Genomic DNA, 15,409 nt, shown 5'->3' on the forward strand with positions numbered 1-15,409 from the left:
CTTCACATTTGGTTTTTTTAATCATAAAAATCATAGGGGTCATGTATTTATTTAAAGTTCAAATAAATATTAAAATATTTGTATGTGGGGGTTCCTCATCTAAGCTTAGATGGAGGACAATCTTATACTCACTTTTCCCTATATATATAACAAAACAGGTGAAAAATAAGAAAACGTGAACAAAACAAATGTAAAAGAATAAACACTTATGTATATGTCATAATCAAACTACAATTAACAATAAATTAAATAAAAAAGATGTGAAAAATAACAATAACATTACAATTAATCAAATAATAAACATGAACAATATCCAAAATAAAACTAAAGTGATATAAAAAAATCCATAAGTTTTTTTTTTTTTTGAGAAATTTCCTGAAATTGAATTTGTTTTTTATTAAAGATGGGAAGGAGAATAATATTACGAATGGGAATGATTGGTAAAATTTTAGGTTGTATATACATAATAATAACTTATTGTGAAAATTTTAAGGATATTATATATCTTTAAAATTTTAAAAAATTTGTTTTGATATAAATGATTTATGATAAAGTTTTAAATAATAATTATCTATTAAATGAGAAAATAAAAAATAAAAAAAGTCTACAAAAAAGAAGAGAGCTAGGAGAGTCTCAAGCTACTCTTATAGTTATAACGAGATGGGTACTTGCGCAATGCGACGACGGTGGCGGCAACAGGTGGTGATGGTGGCAGTGATGGTAAGATGTAGTGTAATTGATATAAATGGTAATGTAGTTATTTTATGGTTAAGGGATGTATCTTTTGTAGATAATTTTATTAAGAATATTATAAATATAAAAACCGAAATATTTAAATTAATGAATAAAGGAGATATATAGTTTGGATAAATATGGTTAGAAAATATTTTAAGGATATAATGGTAGATTTAGTGTGTTAGCTAAAAATGTGTAAAAAATTCAGGGTATTTTAAGTATTTTAAAGGTAGAAAGTTGAAAAGATGAAATGATAGTTTGTTTTAAAATAGAGTATAGATATAGATAGATATCTTGGTATGTTGAATTTCTACTTATTCATGCTTCTTTAGCATCAAGTTTTATAATCGGAATTGTACCTTTACGATCAGTTCAGACGAAGTGTCCATAATCGGAATTGTAACTTTACAATCAGTTCAGACGAAGGTGTCACGTTGATACAAGTTCTAACATTATGTTTGATTTTATTAATTTTTATAAATAATATATTTTTTTCTTCTAATAAGCAGGACATGTTTTTGAATACCGACAAGAAACTTTTGCAGCAACTGGAAGTACTGTAAGTCTGTAACATCCAGAAACTAAGAAATTTCTCATACAAAAACAGTTGCAAGTCGCACCACCAGAGTATGAAAAGCAGTTTGAAGTCCATTGCACCAACTTCAACAAAAATAAAATACATGAAATAATACAGTCAAAAATGTTGGGTTGCAACGGCATTGCCTCAAATTATTGTTTCTATCTAAAAATAACAATAACAAGCAACATCCACTCGGATTTTGTCGCTTTGAAGTAAAAGCAAACCTTACAGTTTAACGAAATTTGCTGCTAACCGAGTCGTAGGTTGGTACATTTATAACTGCCAGAAAAAAATAGGTTAATAATATAAGTACATGTCCTACAGGTGAAACAAATAACAGAAAAACCAAAAAGCAGATATTACCATCTCCGTGAGAAGCCATTGTGAGTGGAGAAGATAGAAGCTTTTGTGCAATAGAAGCAATATCCTTAGCTGTTACTTCATCAATTGCTTTCAAGTAAAACTCGACAGGTTTCCTGTTCACGATGTTTAAAAATCAAGAAGTATTGACCACGTCAAATCAAAATACAGCATAACTGAAGGAGACTAGAAATGCATATTAATATAATAGATAGAAAAAATCATCATTGATGACTTCAATAAATAGTTTAACTGATCTATGACCATAAAATTTTGCCTACTGACTTTGGATTTAGATCTGACACAGATCACTTTCAACAGATGGTGAGTTAACAGATTTTCTGGCGGCCAGGCCAGATTAAAATGGTAACCACTCAGACAGATCAACAGTATAAGACACCATACCTCTCTCCGTATGTCAATATCTGTCTGCCAATATCTTCTGAACCAACCATCTTCAATATACACAGAAATCATATTATCATTATAAATAAGCATTCATGCAGTTTAAATGGCTAGTAATCAGTCATATTACATACTCTTGATTCCAAGTTCATTAGAATAGCAGACTTGGTAGACTGTTTGGCACGATCCAGCTGTACCTGGTTGGCTGAAAACAAATGTGATCTTTAGATAGCTAGAGGTGACATGATTAGCTAGTCACCAGGTTGGAGAACAAATTCAAATTAAATTGTTTTTAGTACAAATACAAACGGGCTAGGCTGGTCCTAGTTGAAAAGGTTCACTTTTAGTAAAGGTAAAAACAAGACATTTAGGCTTAGGTAGCCATTTAAACACTTTTTTTACTCAAACTTTACTTAAAAGTTGGCAATAAAGTTTTCATTACAAATACAATAAAGTCACAATAAAGAAAAGACGATTCATGAGATTTTATGCATTAAAAAAAGACTTTGAAAAATTCTAACCTAAGCTTTCTCATTTCATCCCAACTATTTTTCTTTCTCTATCGACTCATTTGGGATAAGTGACCAAATCGCTCATTCAAATGACTTTGACCAAATCTATATTAGCTAGCATCAGCAATGTACAAGTATTTGTGGGTAGTGGTGACCCAATACTCAGTAAAAGCCGCATAAGATAGCACAAATAATAGGCAAATAAGTAGAAAGGCACACCTTCCCCAGTTGTGGCGACTGCAATTAGCTCTTTAGCAGCTATATCTAATGCTTTGGGTGCAAACTCGGGAATCTGTAGCAATGTGATCAATATATTACATTAACACATAAGATAAGTAATTTGAACCATAAAAGATATCTTACAGTGGTAGCTTGGATTCCGAAAATGCCACTGTTGGCGTAGACTGAAGTAAATGCGGAAAATGACTGAATTTCCGGGTACTCATTCAGAACTCGAAGATCTGCTCACCACAATAATAGAGAATGAAGGCCGAACATAAGCACAAATAATATATACAAACCAACTGTTAGGAATAACTGTCACCAGAACCATCATAGCAGGGAAGTTTTGAATCATGTGCACTAATAAGTATTTTGACTAAAGAGCAGTAAAACTTACAAAGGCGTGAGTACATCCCTTTTCCAGGACCGCCAGCTGAAAAAGATCCACCGCCTCCCATTAGAATCTGCAATAAAGCATACTTATCATAGACATCCAAGCAAGTTCATGAAAAAAAACAATGAGACAAAATAGCTAGAATCTACATGCTGCCAAGACTCACTCTCAAGTCTCACCTGAAGAACAGTCAAAGTCATGGCATCCTTCTCCTTGAGCCAACCACCAGGAAGTTCAAATGCAAGAGCAAAACTGGTTCTCTGAACAGCAACAGTAATATTGCAAATCCATTAGAAAGGCAAAACAAAAATAAAATCATTAAGTGGAAACTATTGTAAGAGACAATTTACAAAACACACCCCTGTATCAGCCATAACACGATGATCACCACCAACATAAACGGATTTTGGCTCCTCAATATGAGCACCACCTGGTAAATCAGAGAGAAGAGGTTCTGCATATTTCAACAGTTCCTCATGTTCAACACCTGAAGCGGCAAGAACTATTCGAGGAGCAGTATAGTTTGCCTACAGTTTTCAAACATGAACAACTTTAAATACAAAAAATAAAATTAAAAAATCCAGGACTAATGAAGATTATCATGAAAGAATACACGCAATGCTATGTTAAAAGTTAGAACCATTTATGGATAAATAGGTGATACTGGGTTACACCTTGCTCTCATGGGTCAAATAAGCAAACATTGAAAAGATTGGCATAATAAAAAACATTGAGCAAGTCAAATGTAAAGCATGTATTCACAATGCATAAGAGTTAAGACACTTAAGACCTCCTAAATCTTTCTAATTCAATAACTGGAGGATTATTTTACTGTAATTTTTAACAATACAATTTTTTAATCATATTTCGAGAATTCACTATTTATCTAATCTAAAAAAAAAAAGAAATGACAAAAAAGGTGATTGTAGGTTGATATTAGTCGCCCAACCCAATTTGACCAGAACATATCTTGACCTGTTACCCAACCCATCTGGCACACATATTTTGCCACTTCTACGCAACATACAAGAGATAACACACCCAAGACTTACAGCAACGAATTCTTCCAATATGGAACTGTCTAATCTATTAAGTGAGGCTTCTGAGGCAATCAGAGCATTGCCTAGTGCACCAGAATATCCAGCTGAATGAACTGCCTCTAACAGCAAGCCCTCTGGGTTGTTGCCATATTCACTGATCTCGGCTTTCACTTTCTGGATCTGCAATAATATAAGATCACTTTCAGAAAACATCCAAGACCCAAAAGAGAAGACCATTGAAAAGGAAGGGAATTATGGAAAGACCTGCTCCTTGACCTCCCAGTCCAAGAAAACTTGATTTCTTGCAGAGTCAACCAGAAGTTCTACCATTTGAGGAACATAGGTCTTGAGGGCATCAAAGGAGTAACTCATTTGCTCCCTAGAAGCTGAGGCTGCCACATTGCCACCAACAGCCTCCACTTCCCTTACCAATCGCAGATGGCTTCGATTAGCTGTGCTTTTAAAAGCCATGCGTTCTAGAAGATGTGTAGCCCCAAATGAAGCCGGTGTTTCATAAATAGAGCCAGAATTCACATACAAACCAATAGAAGCTGCAGGGTTCTGTTCATATAATGCAAACAGTTATAATCAAATCATCAACTGATATACGTTAAGGTGGAAAATCCCTTACTGGTGAACTTTCAGAGGCAATTCTGACTCCGTTTGAGAGGGTTGTTATGATCGTCTTTCCAGTTTCAACATGGTCGGGTAGAGAAGACGGGAGTTCAATACCCTTGAGTGGAAAGTCCAAAGGAGGGAGGCTTGAAGAGCTTCCTCCTGTAAACCAGCTAAAGATACCCCCCGAAGTTGATTGCGCTGCAACCGCACTAGAACTTGCAAACCTGGTCAGAAACCTGCTTCTGGCTTGACCCTATTAAAGATCTTAAATCAGCATGGTTCTTTTGATTACAAAGCAGAGTGATAAATAATACAAGCTTTATTTAGATAATGAATGAGCTGTGACATGTTTCTGGGGAGAAAGGTCACTTAAAATATTTGCCACTCCTATATCTTAAAGGTTAGGTGTATTGAGTGATGGAAGTAACACGATCACTATGACATCCATCACTAGAAAAAATGAATTTTGTGAGCCGTAAACAGCAACATCAATAACCAATAATGAATGATAATCAGGAATAGTAAAGAGATCACTCTAAGGAGCAACAGCAAATAACGCTATTTCATGAGACGGGTCGGGTATAGCTAAGAACCCCAACCGAATAAAACACCCCAGGATTAGTCTTCGGTCCAATCTAATGAGAACAAGCACACTTGATTAGAAGTTCCTATCCTGTCTCTAATTTGAGATGCACTTTTTGACAGATACTCAAGAAGTAGTTTAAAACCCCGTATAACATTGTGTTTGATGAAGCCGAATACCTCTCCTACATAGTACCCAGAGTCGCTTACTACTTTATTTAAGCATCTTCTTGTACTCTCAACATGAACTTGCAAGCTTAAAATCGATCTACTATTTGTGAGTCAACTCTACAAATGACTGTCATATTATAGTCCAACTTCAACTGACATTAAAAATGATATCATTTCAAATGACATTAAAAATCAATCAAGTTCCATTCTTTTAAGCAGCTCATACAAAAAGTAAATCTCTTTTAATCATTTTAGTCACCCCTCTATCCCATCAAATTATTAGCATTAATAGGTAATGGTTAATAAAAGTTAGAAAAACACTTTCTTGCTTCTTTTTGGGTTTATTGCTGATGGTATCCTTAACAAGCACAAAAAATGAAGCTTGTTAAGCTTATTGAAGTATTGGCCTAGTTCCTCGTAAAAAATCGCTAATAAGCTAACCAAAATATGCCTATCAAAACATCTAAGGAAGCTGCATAGCTTAAAAGCTATAAACTTTAGCCATACAACACACAAAAAAGCTCCCTGAAACAACGCTTTGATTGCATTTTTAGCCCATAATCAAAATACAATGATAGAATTTTACAGATTTAACCTCATCTCGATTCAATTATGATCTTTGTATCTACACTTTAAACATTCAGTGCCCATATAAATAAAGATTCTACCTTTCCAAACAATTATTCCAAGAAATCTCAATATTAATTTCACCCAAATAAAATTAAATTATTTTTGAGCAAAAAATAATATTTTTAGTTTCCCCAACAATATTTACAAATACAGTAACAGATTACATATAGATCGACAAATATGAAGAAAATATTAGCTGATAAAAACATATAAATACAAATCAAATAGGTCATGTGATCGGGGGCATATATAAAGTTGTTTTATTTATTCAAAAATAAAATCAATTCATTTGAAAAACATGATAGTGACCTTGGGGAGTCTGATTCTGGAAGCTGCGGCGCGATACATCACGATTTATGATATATATATATATATATATTATATATATTATATAATGAATCGAATAATATATTTGCTCTTCGATTGTGTGTGTGTGTGTGTGTGTGTGTTTGTAGACCGGAGAAAGTTTGTTTTTGTGTGAGGGGTGGCGAATTTGGGCTTTGACGAAGAAGGATGGATTTTGATGTTAGAAAATTTCACTCGTGTGAGAGGTTGGGTCATTGGCACGTGTGAGATATGGGCTTTCTTTTGTAGGCTTGGGGGTACTACTTTAGTTTGCTATTGTAACTGGGCTGCTGCTGATTTATTAAAATTGGATTTCATAAAATAGTTCTACTACCTTGTTGAGTTTTTGACATATAAAGGTTGATTACAACGAGCATGGTACCCGCGTAATGCGACGGCGAGCTGGTCATGATGATGGTGGCAGTGGCATCTATTGGTGTAGATAAAGATATTTGATTTAAAGGGGTTAATAGAAATATTCTATAATATAATGGACTAATATAATTTAATATTACCAACAAGGAATTAGCTTAGTGGTAAGGTAAACACTTTGTGACCTTAAGGTCTCAGGTTCGATCCTCGCTGGGCACAAAAAATAATTTCTTTAATGTACCAGTTACCAACGAAGCCTATACCCATATGTGAAGTTTAAATACGTGGGTTCAATCCTTCGGGGTGCCCAGATCATGTGGAGATTAGGATGGAGGTATTTTACCGGCATCATATGGCTCATACGGGGTGGGTCGATGGGTATCTAATTGAGGTACCGGGGCTAGGGTTCCCTCCATTACCTTTTTTTTAATATAATTTAATATTAAGAGTTGATGGTGGTTTAATTCATTAAAGGTATTTTGGTCAATTCGCATGTTCTATTTTTGTAAACTTTTAACATATGGGTTATAATTTTTATATAGTAGTATAAATATAGATGAGGGCCACATATCCACGAGACTACAACTATTACTAAATTCATTATCAATTTATACATGTAAAAATGTGATGCTTTGTTATTTCAAATATAGATATAATAATATGGGATAAATATGGGGTTGTCTCACGCCCAACTTGGGGTTATCAATTTATACATGTAAAAATGTGATGCTTTGTTCTCATCATGCTAACTTTTTTAATACATTAAGTCGAAGTGAATAATGTCGTATACTTCCGATGTGATTTTGACAGGAATGCGATATGACGAAAAGGATATCCGTATTATATACCTTTATTACAGTAAGTTGAATCATGAACAGTATTTTCTATGAACAGTAACTCTTAAACTACCATTCATATATCATATATGCTGCTTGTTGGTAAATATGAGGATTCTAAAGTCAATGAGGTAAAATTATGGTTACACATGACCTCGGCGCATATTTTAGTCAAATATTGTATTATGAACAAAGCTTTTTTTGAAAAAAACTAATCTCTTCATCTCAAACAATGATTAAGACTTTATATTTTATCTTCATCATACTTACTTCACGAGGAAATTGATACTATTATTGTTATTGTACTACTCAAAACTAGATATTATAGAAAATACATAATTTTTTGACGGTTGAAGCATACTTTCATCCGCAGCCTCTCCTCAACGAAATGTTGAAGCGTGCTCATTCATACAATATTTGACTAACTTACAATAAAGCGTGCGCCATTGGGAATTATATCTATTTTCGTCAATATACTGAAAAGGACATGTATATAGCTAAACAATTATGAACTTATCAAATGGTTTGTTGACTTGGAAATGTAAAGCTAAGATGGATAACGTATCCAGAGAGTTTGGAGAAAATTCAAAGCACAGTATCTGCAGACTTTATAATACATATTAAATAATACAATTTCAATGGTTGTAGTTAATGTATATAAAAAAATTATAGTTTTTATATCAAAACGCCGATCATTTCATAAATTTTATGATGAATGTATAATTATTTTATCCATCTTAATTAGAGCATCTAATCTTGTATTTCACAATTCCCTTTATATAAATGAAATAAATTGATATTGATATACTTTATATAGATACAAAGACTTTAAACATAGTTCAGTTAAATTGATATAATAATCTAATATTGTAACTACACAATGTGTAGAGGTGTATAACTTCTCAACATTTTAAGCTAAAAAAGAAATCTAAACTTTTCACCAAATAAATGGCAGCCATTTGTAAAAGTTTTTGGTTCTGTACTTCTGTCGACCCCGTTACCCAGCGATGGTTTCTATATTTAACTAGTATTTCTACCCGGGCGTTGCTCCGGGAGAAAAACATAACTCTAGTGATAAAAGTTACAAAAACATTAAGCCGAAAAACAAAATTTGCGTGACAAAAGTTAAGAAAATGAAAGTTGTGGTTCAAAGTAAAGAAAATGAAACTTTGGTAATAAAATTTAGAAATCAAAAATTATATCGTAAAAGAAAATGAAAGAAAACTTTCAGAGCAAAGTTTAAAAACAAAGTTATATGAAAAAAAGTACAAAAGTTAAGAAACTTTATACCTAAAAAACAAAGTTTGTATGTTGAAAGTTTAAAAAACAAAAGTTATGTGACGAAAGGTAAAAGGGGAAATGTAAAAAAAAAAAAAATTTGGTGGAAAGTTTAAAAAGTAAAAGTTATGTAATAAAAAAAATAAAAAAATAAGGGTCGTTAAGTCCGTCACCTAACAGTCGTTAAGTCTGTTACCTAACCATCGTTAAGTCTGTTAATTATGTTGGATGCTTTAAAGGCTTGTACCTTATGCTAAAGGGAAAGTACTTTTAGCTGCAGCAACTCTCCCTCACAAACCAAAGTTGGTTTTTAGTATTATATTAAAAAAGAAGAAATCATTAAAAACTTTATTTATTGAGAAATAAAAAAAGAAAGAACAATAAAACAAATTGATGTTTGAATTTATCAAAGAAGAACAGTAAAATTAATTTATGCTTGAATTGTATTTTGTTTGAAGTAATGTAAATCTAATTTTGTAATGGAAAATATAAAAGAAATAAACATACTTGATAGCTTTAGAACTTTACTGATGTTACAAAAGGTGAGAATACACATATACTTTGAGTGAAGTAGGTTACTGCTATTTCTTTGAGTAAACTATATATGCAGGTAAAGAGAAATAAGTTCAGGTAAAGAGAAGACATTAGATACTATAGAATGTTAGATGTATGTAGATACTTCCATGTTCGAAAGTGGTAAAAGATGCAACAAAAGTTGTACAGCAGACACAATATACAGTGAGCATAATAAGTTGTACATAGTAAATTACTTTTTAGAAGATATATAATTTGATTATTTAAAGAAATGTTGTGTTTATCTTGTTGACAGGCCAGTTAATGTTGTCTTCTTGCATATAAATAAACTTGTTGTATAAGTCTTCATTATATAGATACTTCCATGTTCGAATCTAAATCTAGTTTAGTGGGTATAGTAGTATATATATAGTTGTTTAACCCCTCATTTATACTCCCTATATAAACAAACTATCTTCTTCCCAAATTAAATACTCTACCTTTAAAATCTCTATTTTACCTTTTTAATTTACATTACCACCAAATCCTTTATTCCTAAATCTATATCTATATTATATTAATAAACAAACTAACCTTAATTTTTAACACATTCTTAACTCACACACTAAATCTATCTAATATATTCTTAAACTATTTTACACCCATATTTTTCCAAACTATCTATCTCATTTATTAATTAATTTAAATATTTTCACTTAATATCTTTATTATATTTTTAATAAAGTTATTTGCAAAATATACATCTCTTAACCATAAAATAACTACATTACCATTTACATCTATTACTTCAAGATTAATAATCACATCGTTAACACCACCGCCACTAGCACCGCCCGTTGCCGCCACCGCCGCATTGTGCAGGTACCCATCTCGTTTCAAATTAAGAGGCATAACTCTTAAAAGGTTGTAGTGATTTTATGAACATTTTTTTACCGCTATATAGATAGTTAGGGCAACTTTTGCAGCTTTTCAGAGCTAGAAGATTTTTATTTTAACATACTCCAACATGAAGGGTAGATTATGTAAATGATGAAACGATAATTGTATAGCTTTTTTGGTGATTCCCGTGTGTTGTGACCTCAACAAGTTGCCCGTGGGGCTTGCTACGTACGAATAAACACTTTTTAAATGGATGGAGATCATGAATCATGCATAATTATAATAATTTATTAAAAATCACATACTCATGGGTGTTACCGTGTTATAAAGAAATGGAATATAAAAAATTGGATATACTGCATGACCACGAGAAGATTCCACATATTTTGCACCCAAGATCAATAATCGTTGCACTTTGATACCCAAAACGGATAGTATTTGACTTTCCAAAAGTTAATATATATATATATATATATATATATTAAAAAGTAGGAATCCTAGCCTTCTAAAATAGCTTCAAATTTAAAGTTAATCTAAAAATATGCCACATAGGATTTAATCTTATGTGTCATCTTCATATTTTTTTTACAATACATACTTAATATATGTCTAAATAATAAATATTTCATGCATATATAAAAACCCCGTTGAGAAAGTAAATCAAAACCCATATAAATATTAATTAATAGCTATACATAAAAGATTTTTAAAAAATGTCTAATCTCATACAAAATTTCTTCCAAAATCCCGTATGTGAATAACTATATGGCTATAAGCCTATAAATAAATATATTACCATAGTTCATCAATTTAATTGAAGAGATTGTAACTTTACACTTTTATGTAAAAGAAAAATATCATGACATATACCACCTTTTAATCTGCTACTGTAAGTTTCAATTTTTTTAGTAATCTTATTCATCCACTATTATGCATATATATGAATGTATCATCTACATACAAACATTTATATATGTATACATATTTTTATTTGTAAGGTATATATATTGCATACAAAACCATGCTTTTGACAATTAAATAAAAACTATATATATATATTACAAAATTATAGAGAAGAATTCATAAACTTCAATGGCAATTAGTTTTAGATAAAGATATAAAAAAATCTTTCAAAAATAGCTTTTGATTTTTAGGTATATTTCTTTTAACAATGATTATTAGACATATTAACTATCAAAACCCTTTTTAATTAAAAACTAGCACCACTTTATCATTTATATAATAAAATCACAACAATACAACATCAGTTGATTTTTTAAAGTTTATATGCTATTAAGTAACAAGTGTTATACTTATCTTAAAGGGTTTTAAGATTGTGAAGAACTTCCTTCAAACTAATAAATTATCATCAAGAATTACAATTCAAATGCATGAATAGAGGGTGTCACCACTTAAAGTTTAGATTAATTTTTATCGGTAAACAAATTATTAATAATTATTGACCTAGACATTATAACCTTTTAGCCAACTTAATTTATCTATACACCACAAACAATATTGCATTTGTTCACACTTTTAGGTGAGTGTGAACAAATTAAAAATTTTGTCACGCTTTTTAGTGTGTAAAAATATATTGAATTAAAAGTGTATGAAAATTTCTTTACACTAAAAAGTGTGTAAAAATAAAAATTCACACTTTTTAGTATGAACTTTCATATTTATTTTGTCACACCTCATTTGTTCACGGTGTACGGGTAAAAAACCTAGTATATATATATATATATTGGGACAATTGCATAAATATTCAAAAATACTAATAAAATTGAAAATACCCCCAATCAAATTCTTAAATAACAAATATACCTTCTTTTTTTTTGGAACTAAAACTTCATTCAAAACAAAAGGCAGGACCTCAAAACAAGGCCCGCCCAAACAACCAATACAACAGGTATTTCACCCACTCATTCCACTCAATATCGGACCTACTCGATCTATATTTAAACCATAGAAAAGACAAAGATTTAACATTCGCAACCACCTCAATCACCTTAGGAGTAGAATCATTGAAAACTTTGTTGTTCCGTTCTTTCCATAAGCTCCAGCAAGTAATCATCACCATCCCACGAATAAGTTTCTTCCCCCAAACTGACATTTGAATCGATTCCATCCATGTTAGAATCTCTTTGATCGAGTTAAAACCAACTGGGTACAATTTGCACCAAGCCCAAATAGCACTCCACACACCATAAGAAAACCCACAGTTAACAAATAAGTGTGAAGACGTTTCTGCGTCTACATTGCACAGTGGGCACGATGTATCCTGGATCTGTATATTTCTCTTCACCAAAGCCAAACGGGTCGCCACTCTGTCCATTTCAATGCGCCATAACAAGATGTTCACTTTAATCGGAACCCAACTGACCCATTTCATCTGCTGAATCTGCTGTATCTGCTGCATATTAACCTCCTTTCGCAAACTTTTTTTGACTGCAGCTACCGTGAACATTTTGTCACCTCTCGGCCCCCAGCCCCAAGTGTCATTGTTTCCGCTGAGATGAACATTGGATAAAAATGTATTTTTTAAATAATTTAGTGGGTATATTTGTTATTTAAAAGTTTGATTAGGGATATTTGTAATTTACATAGTGTATATGGATATATTTGCAATTATCGCAATATATATCGTTAAAAATTGACAAACACCACCTTTGATTATATCTTTTGCTATATTATGTCCATGTAATTATATAATTACTTTAAGAGATATAACTTATATAGTGGAATAAAGTTTGCAATAGAAATGTATATAAGTATATTTAATTTTTCTGTCGTTAAAAAAGAGAGTATATTTTTCATTTTGAACCATCTACAATTCATAATATATAAAATTATAAATAAAAAGTATATATACGCATACTATATTTAATATTATACTCGTATGGTCGTATTATAAATTACATTTCATAGCCATTAACTTGATAATTTCTTATAATCTTTTATCATTTAAATAATTGAAAACTTTTCAAACATATAATTTAAAACTTTATAAATAATTTATGTAGTCATTTAACATGTAATAAGACTCAATTAATCCATATTAATTAATTTCCTTACGAAATATTGATTTTTATAATGTTTTGTGTTTACCTCTCTATATATTAAAAAGGTCACTTCAACGACTTATTAACCAATCAAAATATTTAATTTTACTAAATAGTTTTTATCTTGTGCAGAATATTTAATATGAATTGCAAAGTTAGCGAGGATTTATACATATTTCTATAATAATGTATCTTTTGTTTTAATTTATTAACCAATAATTTACTAAAAACATCAATTTTCATTTATTAATATATTTGACACCATCTTTTTAATTCGATAATGAATCTCGAATATTGTTTTTCAATCATTATATATACTTTTAAAATTTTGAGTTTAAAATTTTGTTTTTTTACAACAAATTGATACATTGTCTTGAATAACAAATAAATTGTATAATACTCATGTAAATTATTATTAACTATTTTTTCTTATAAAAAGTTGGTTTATAATTACACCGTCCAATTTTTAAATACAAATAATTATACGTTGCATTATCTCGAGTTAAATCAAAAAGTATCTTAAGTTGGTGACAAACAACAAATGTCAAATCATATAATACAAACAAATAGTGTCTACAAAAAGATGAATATAGTATATGTGTTTAATATTTTAGAAATATATTCTTTTAATTTGATTTTACATGTGTTTTATACATTGAAAATTACACATTTAATAATTTATCATAGCTTGAATATGTCATACATAAACTTTGTATTTGAAACAAGCATAGAACTAGTACTTAATAAAAAATTAATAAGTTTTGGAGAATTTCTTGCTTGAAAAGTCCAATTTTTTTTAAACTTAACTTAAATTAAATCTAGTAATCTCTTTAGTCTTATTTTAATGGAACTAAATATGCATCAAACTGTTCATGTGTACAAATATATATGTATCTATGTACAATAAAATAAATATTTTTATATGTCTCTTGTTTCAGTAAAACAAATAATTGATATTGATATGTCTATACAAATATCTTTTTTCCTTAACAAAACAAAACTAAATCTTGGATTTTTTTTAAAGGAAAATTACTTCATTTTTTATAATCTCTTATAAAAAGAACTAGAATTAAGAGATTAAGTATATTTTTTATTCTCAAAATATTCTTACTTAAACATAAACCCTTATATACCTTCCTTTTTCCCATTATCTCTAATAATAACACACTTTCATTAACCTTTTATCACCTTCCGCCGCCACCTTCCTTCTCCACCGCCTCTCTCGATCTTCACAATAACCTCTCTTTTATATTGTCCCCACCTTTTAGTCATCGCAACACGTGAACACTATGCTCGTTATAAGAAACTTATATATGGAAAAATCCTTATCTCCAATTTTAGGAGCATTTTGATCACATCAAAATTTGAATATAATGCCTTATATTTTTTTCATATATCAATTTATTTATTGATGATTGGTAGTAAATCTTTTAATTTTGCAATTTACCTCTTAGTTGCAAGCATTCATGATCACTAAAGAAATAAGTTAGTAGTATGAAGGTATATACTATATAGGATAGGAGGAGAATATGTAACTAGAAACATTTTCTTGATAGGATATATAAATATCAATTTTTCCATGAAAGGAATAGTCATTTTGACAGTGGTGTTATTACGTGGGGCTTTTTAGTTTCAGTATCGATTATTCCTATGGGTGTTCATTATCGTACACTTGCCCTATATTTAGGGTTAATGACACACGAGCCCCTCAATTTTGTGTGGACCCTCTCTTCATTTATGCATTTCTCATCTCCATTCTTGGTTGTGGTTTGAAAGAAAGTATATACAAGGTGTAATACGCCTCAACGATCGATCAACTTACCATACACATACATATAGTCTTGCCAAAGAAGA

The 15,409-nt window shown here is 30.7% G+C and overlaps 2 protein-coding genes across 2 annotated transcripts; both read right to left on the reverse strand.

Annotated features, from left to right (window-relative positions):
• Nucleotides 1-1,363: 1,363 nt before the first annotated feature.
• LOC122593239 (mitochondrial-processing peptidase subunit alpha-like) lies at nucleotides 1,364-6,634 on the reverse strand. Its single transcript, XM_043765624.1, has 13 exons — nucleotides 6,559-6,634; nucleotides 4,880-5,119; nucleotides 4,513-4,809; nucleotides 4,261-4,428; nucleotides 3,568-3,735; nucleotides 3,388-3,468; nucleotides 3,212-3,278; nucleotides 2,956-3,053; nucleotides 2,812-2,884; nucleotides 2,215-2,285; nucleotides 2,081-2,130; nucleotides 1,679-1,791; nucleotides 1,364-1,594 (listed from the first exon to the last, which is right to left on the reverse strand). Exons 1-13 carry the CDS (start codon nucleotides 6,595-6,597, stop codon nucleotides 1,548-1,550), a joined length of 1,512 nt encoding a protein of 503 aa, XP_043621559.1. The 5' UTR covers nucleotides 6,598-6,634; the 3' UTR covers nucleotides 1,364-1,547.
• A 5,732-nt stretch (nucleotides 6,635-12,366) lies between these two features.
• Nucleotides 12,367-12,960, reverse strand: LOC122592056. Its single transcript, XM_043764266.1, has one exon. It carries the CDS (start codon nucleotides 12,958-12,960, stop codon nucleotides 12,367-12,369), a length of 594 nt encoding a protein of 197 aa, XP_043620201.1.
• Nucleotides 12,961-15,409: the final 2,449 nt, after the last annotated feature.

Source organism: Erigeron canadensis, chromosome 3 (genome assembly GCF_010389155.1).
Source record: "Erigeron canadensis isolate Cc75 chromosome 3, C_canadensis_v1, whole genome shotgun sequence".
Lineage (NCBI taxonomy): Eukaryota > Viridiplantae > Streptophyta > Magnoliopsida > Asterales > Asteraceae > Erigeron > Erigeron canadensis.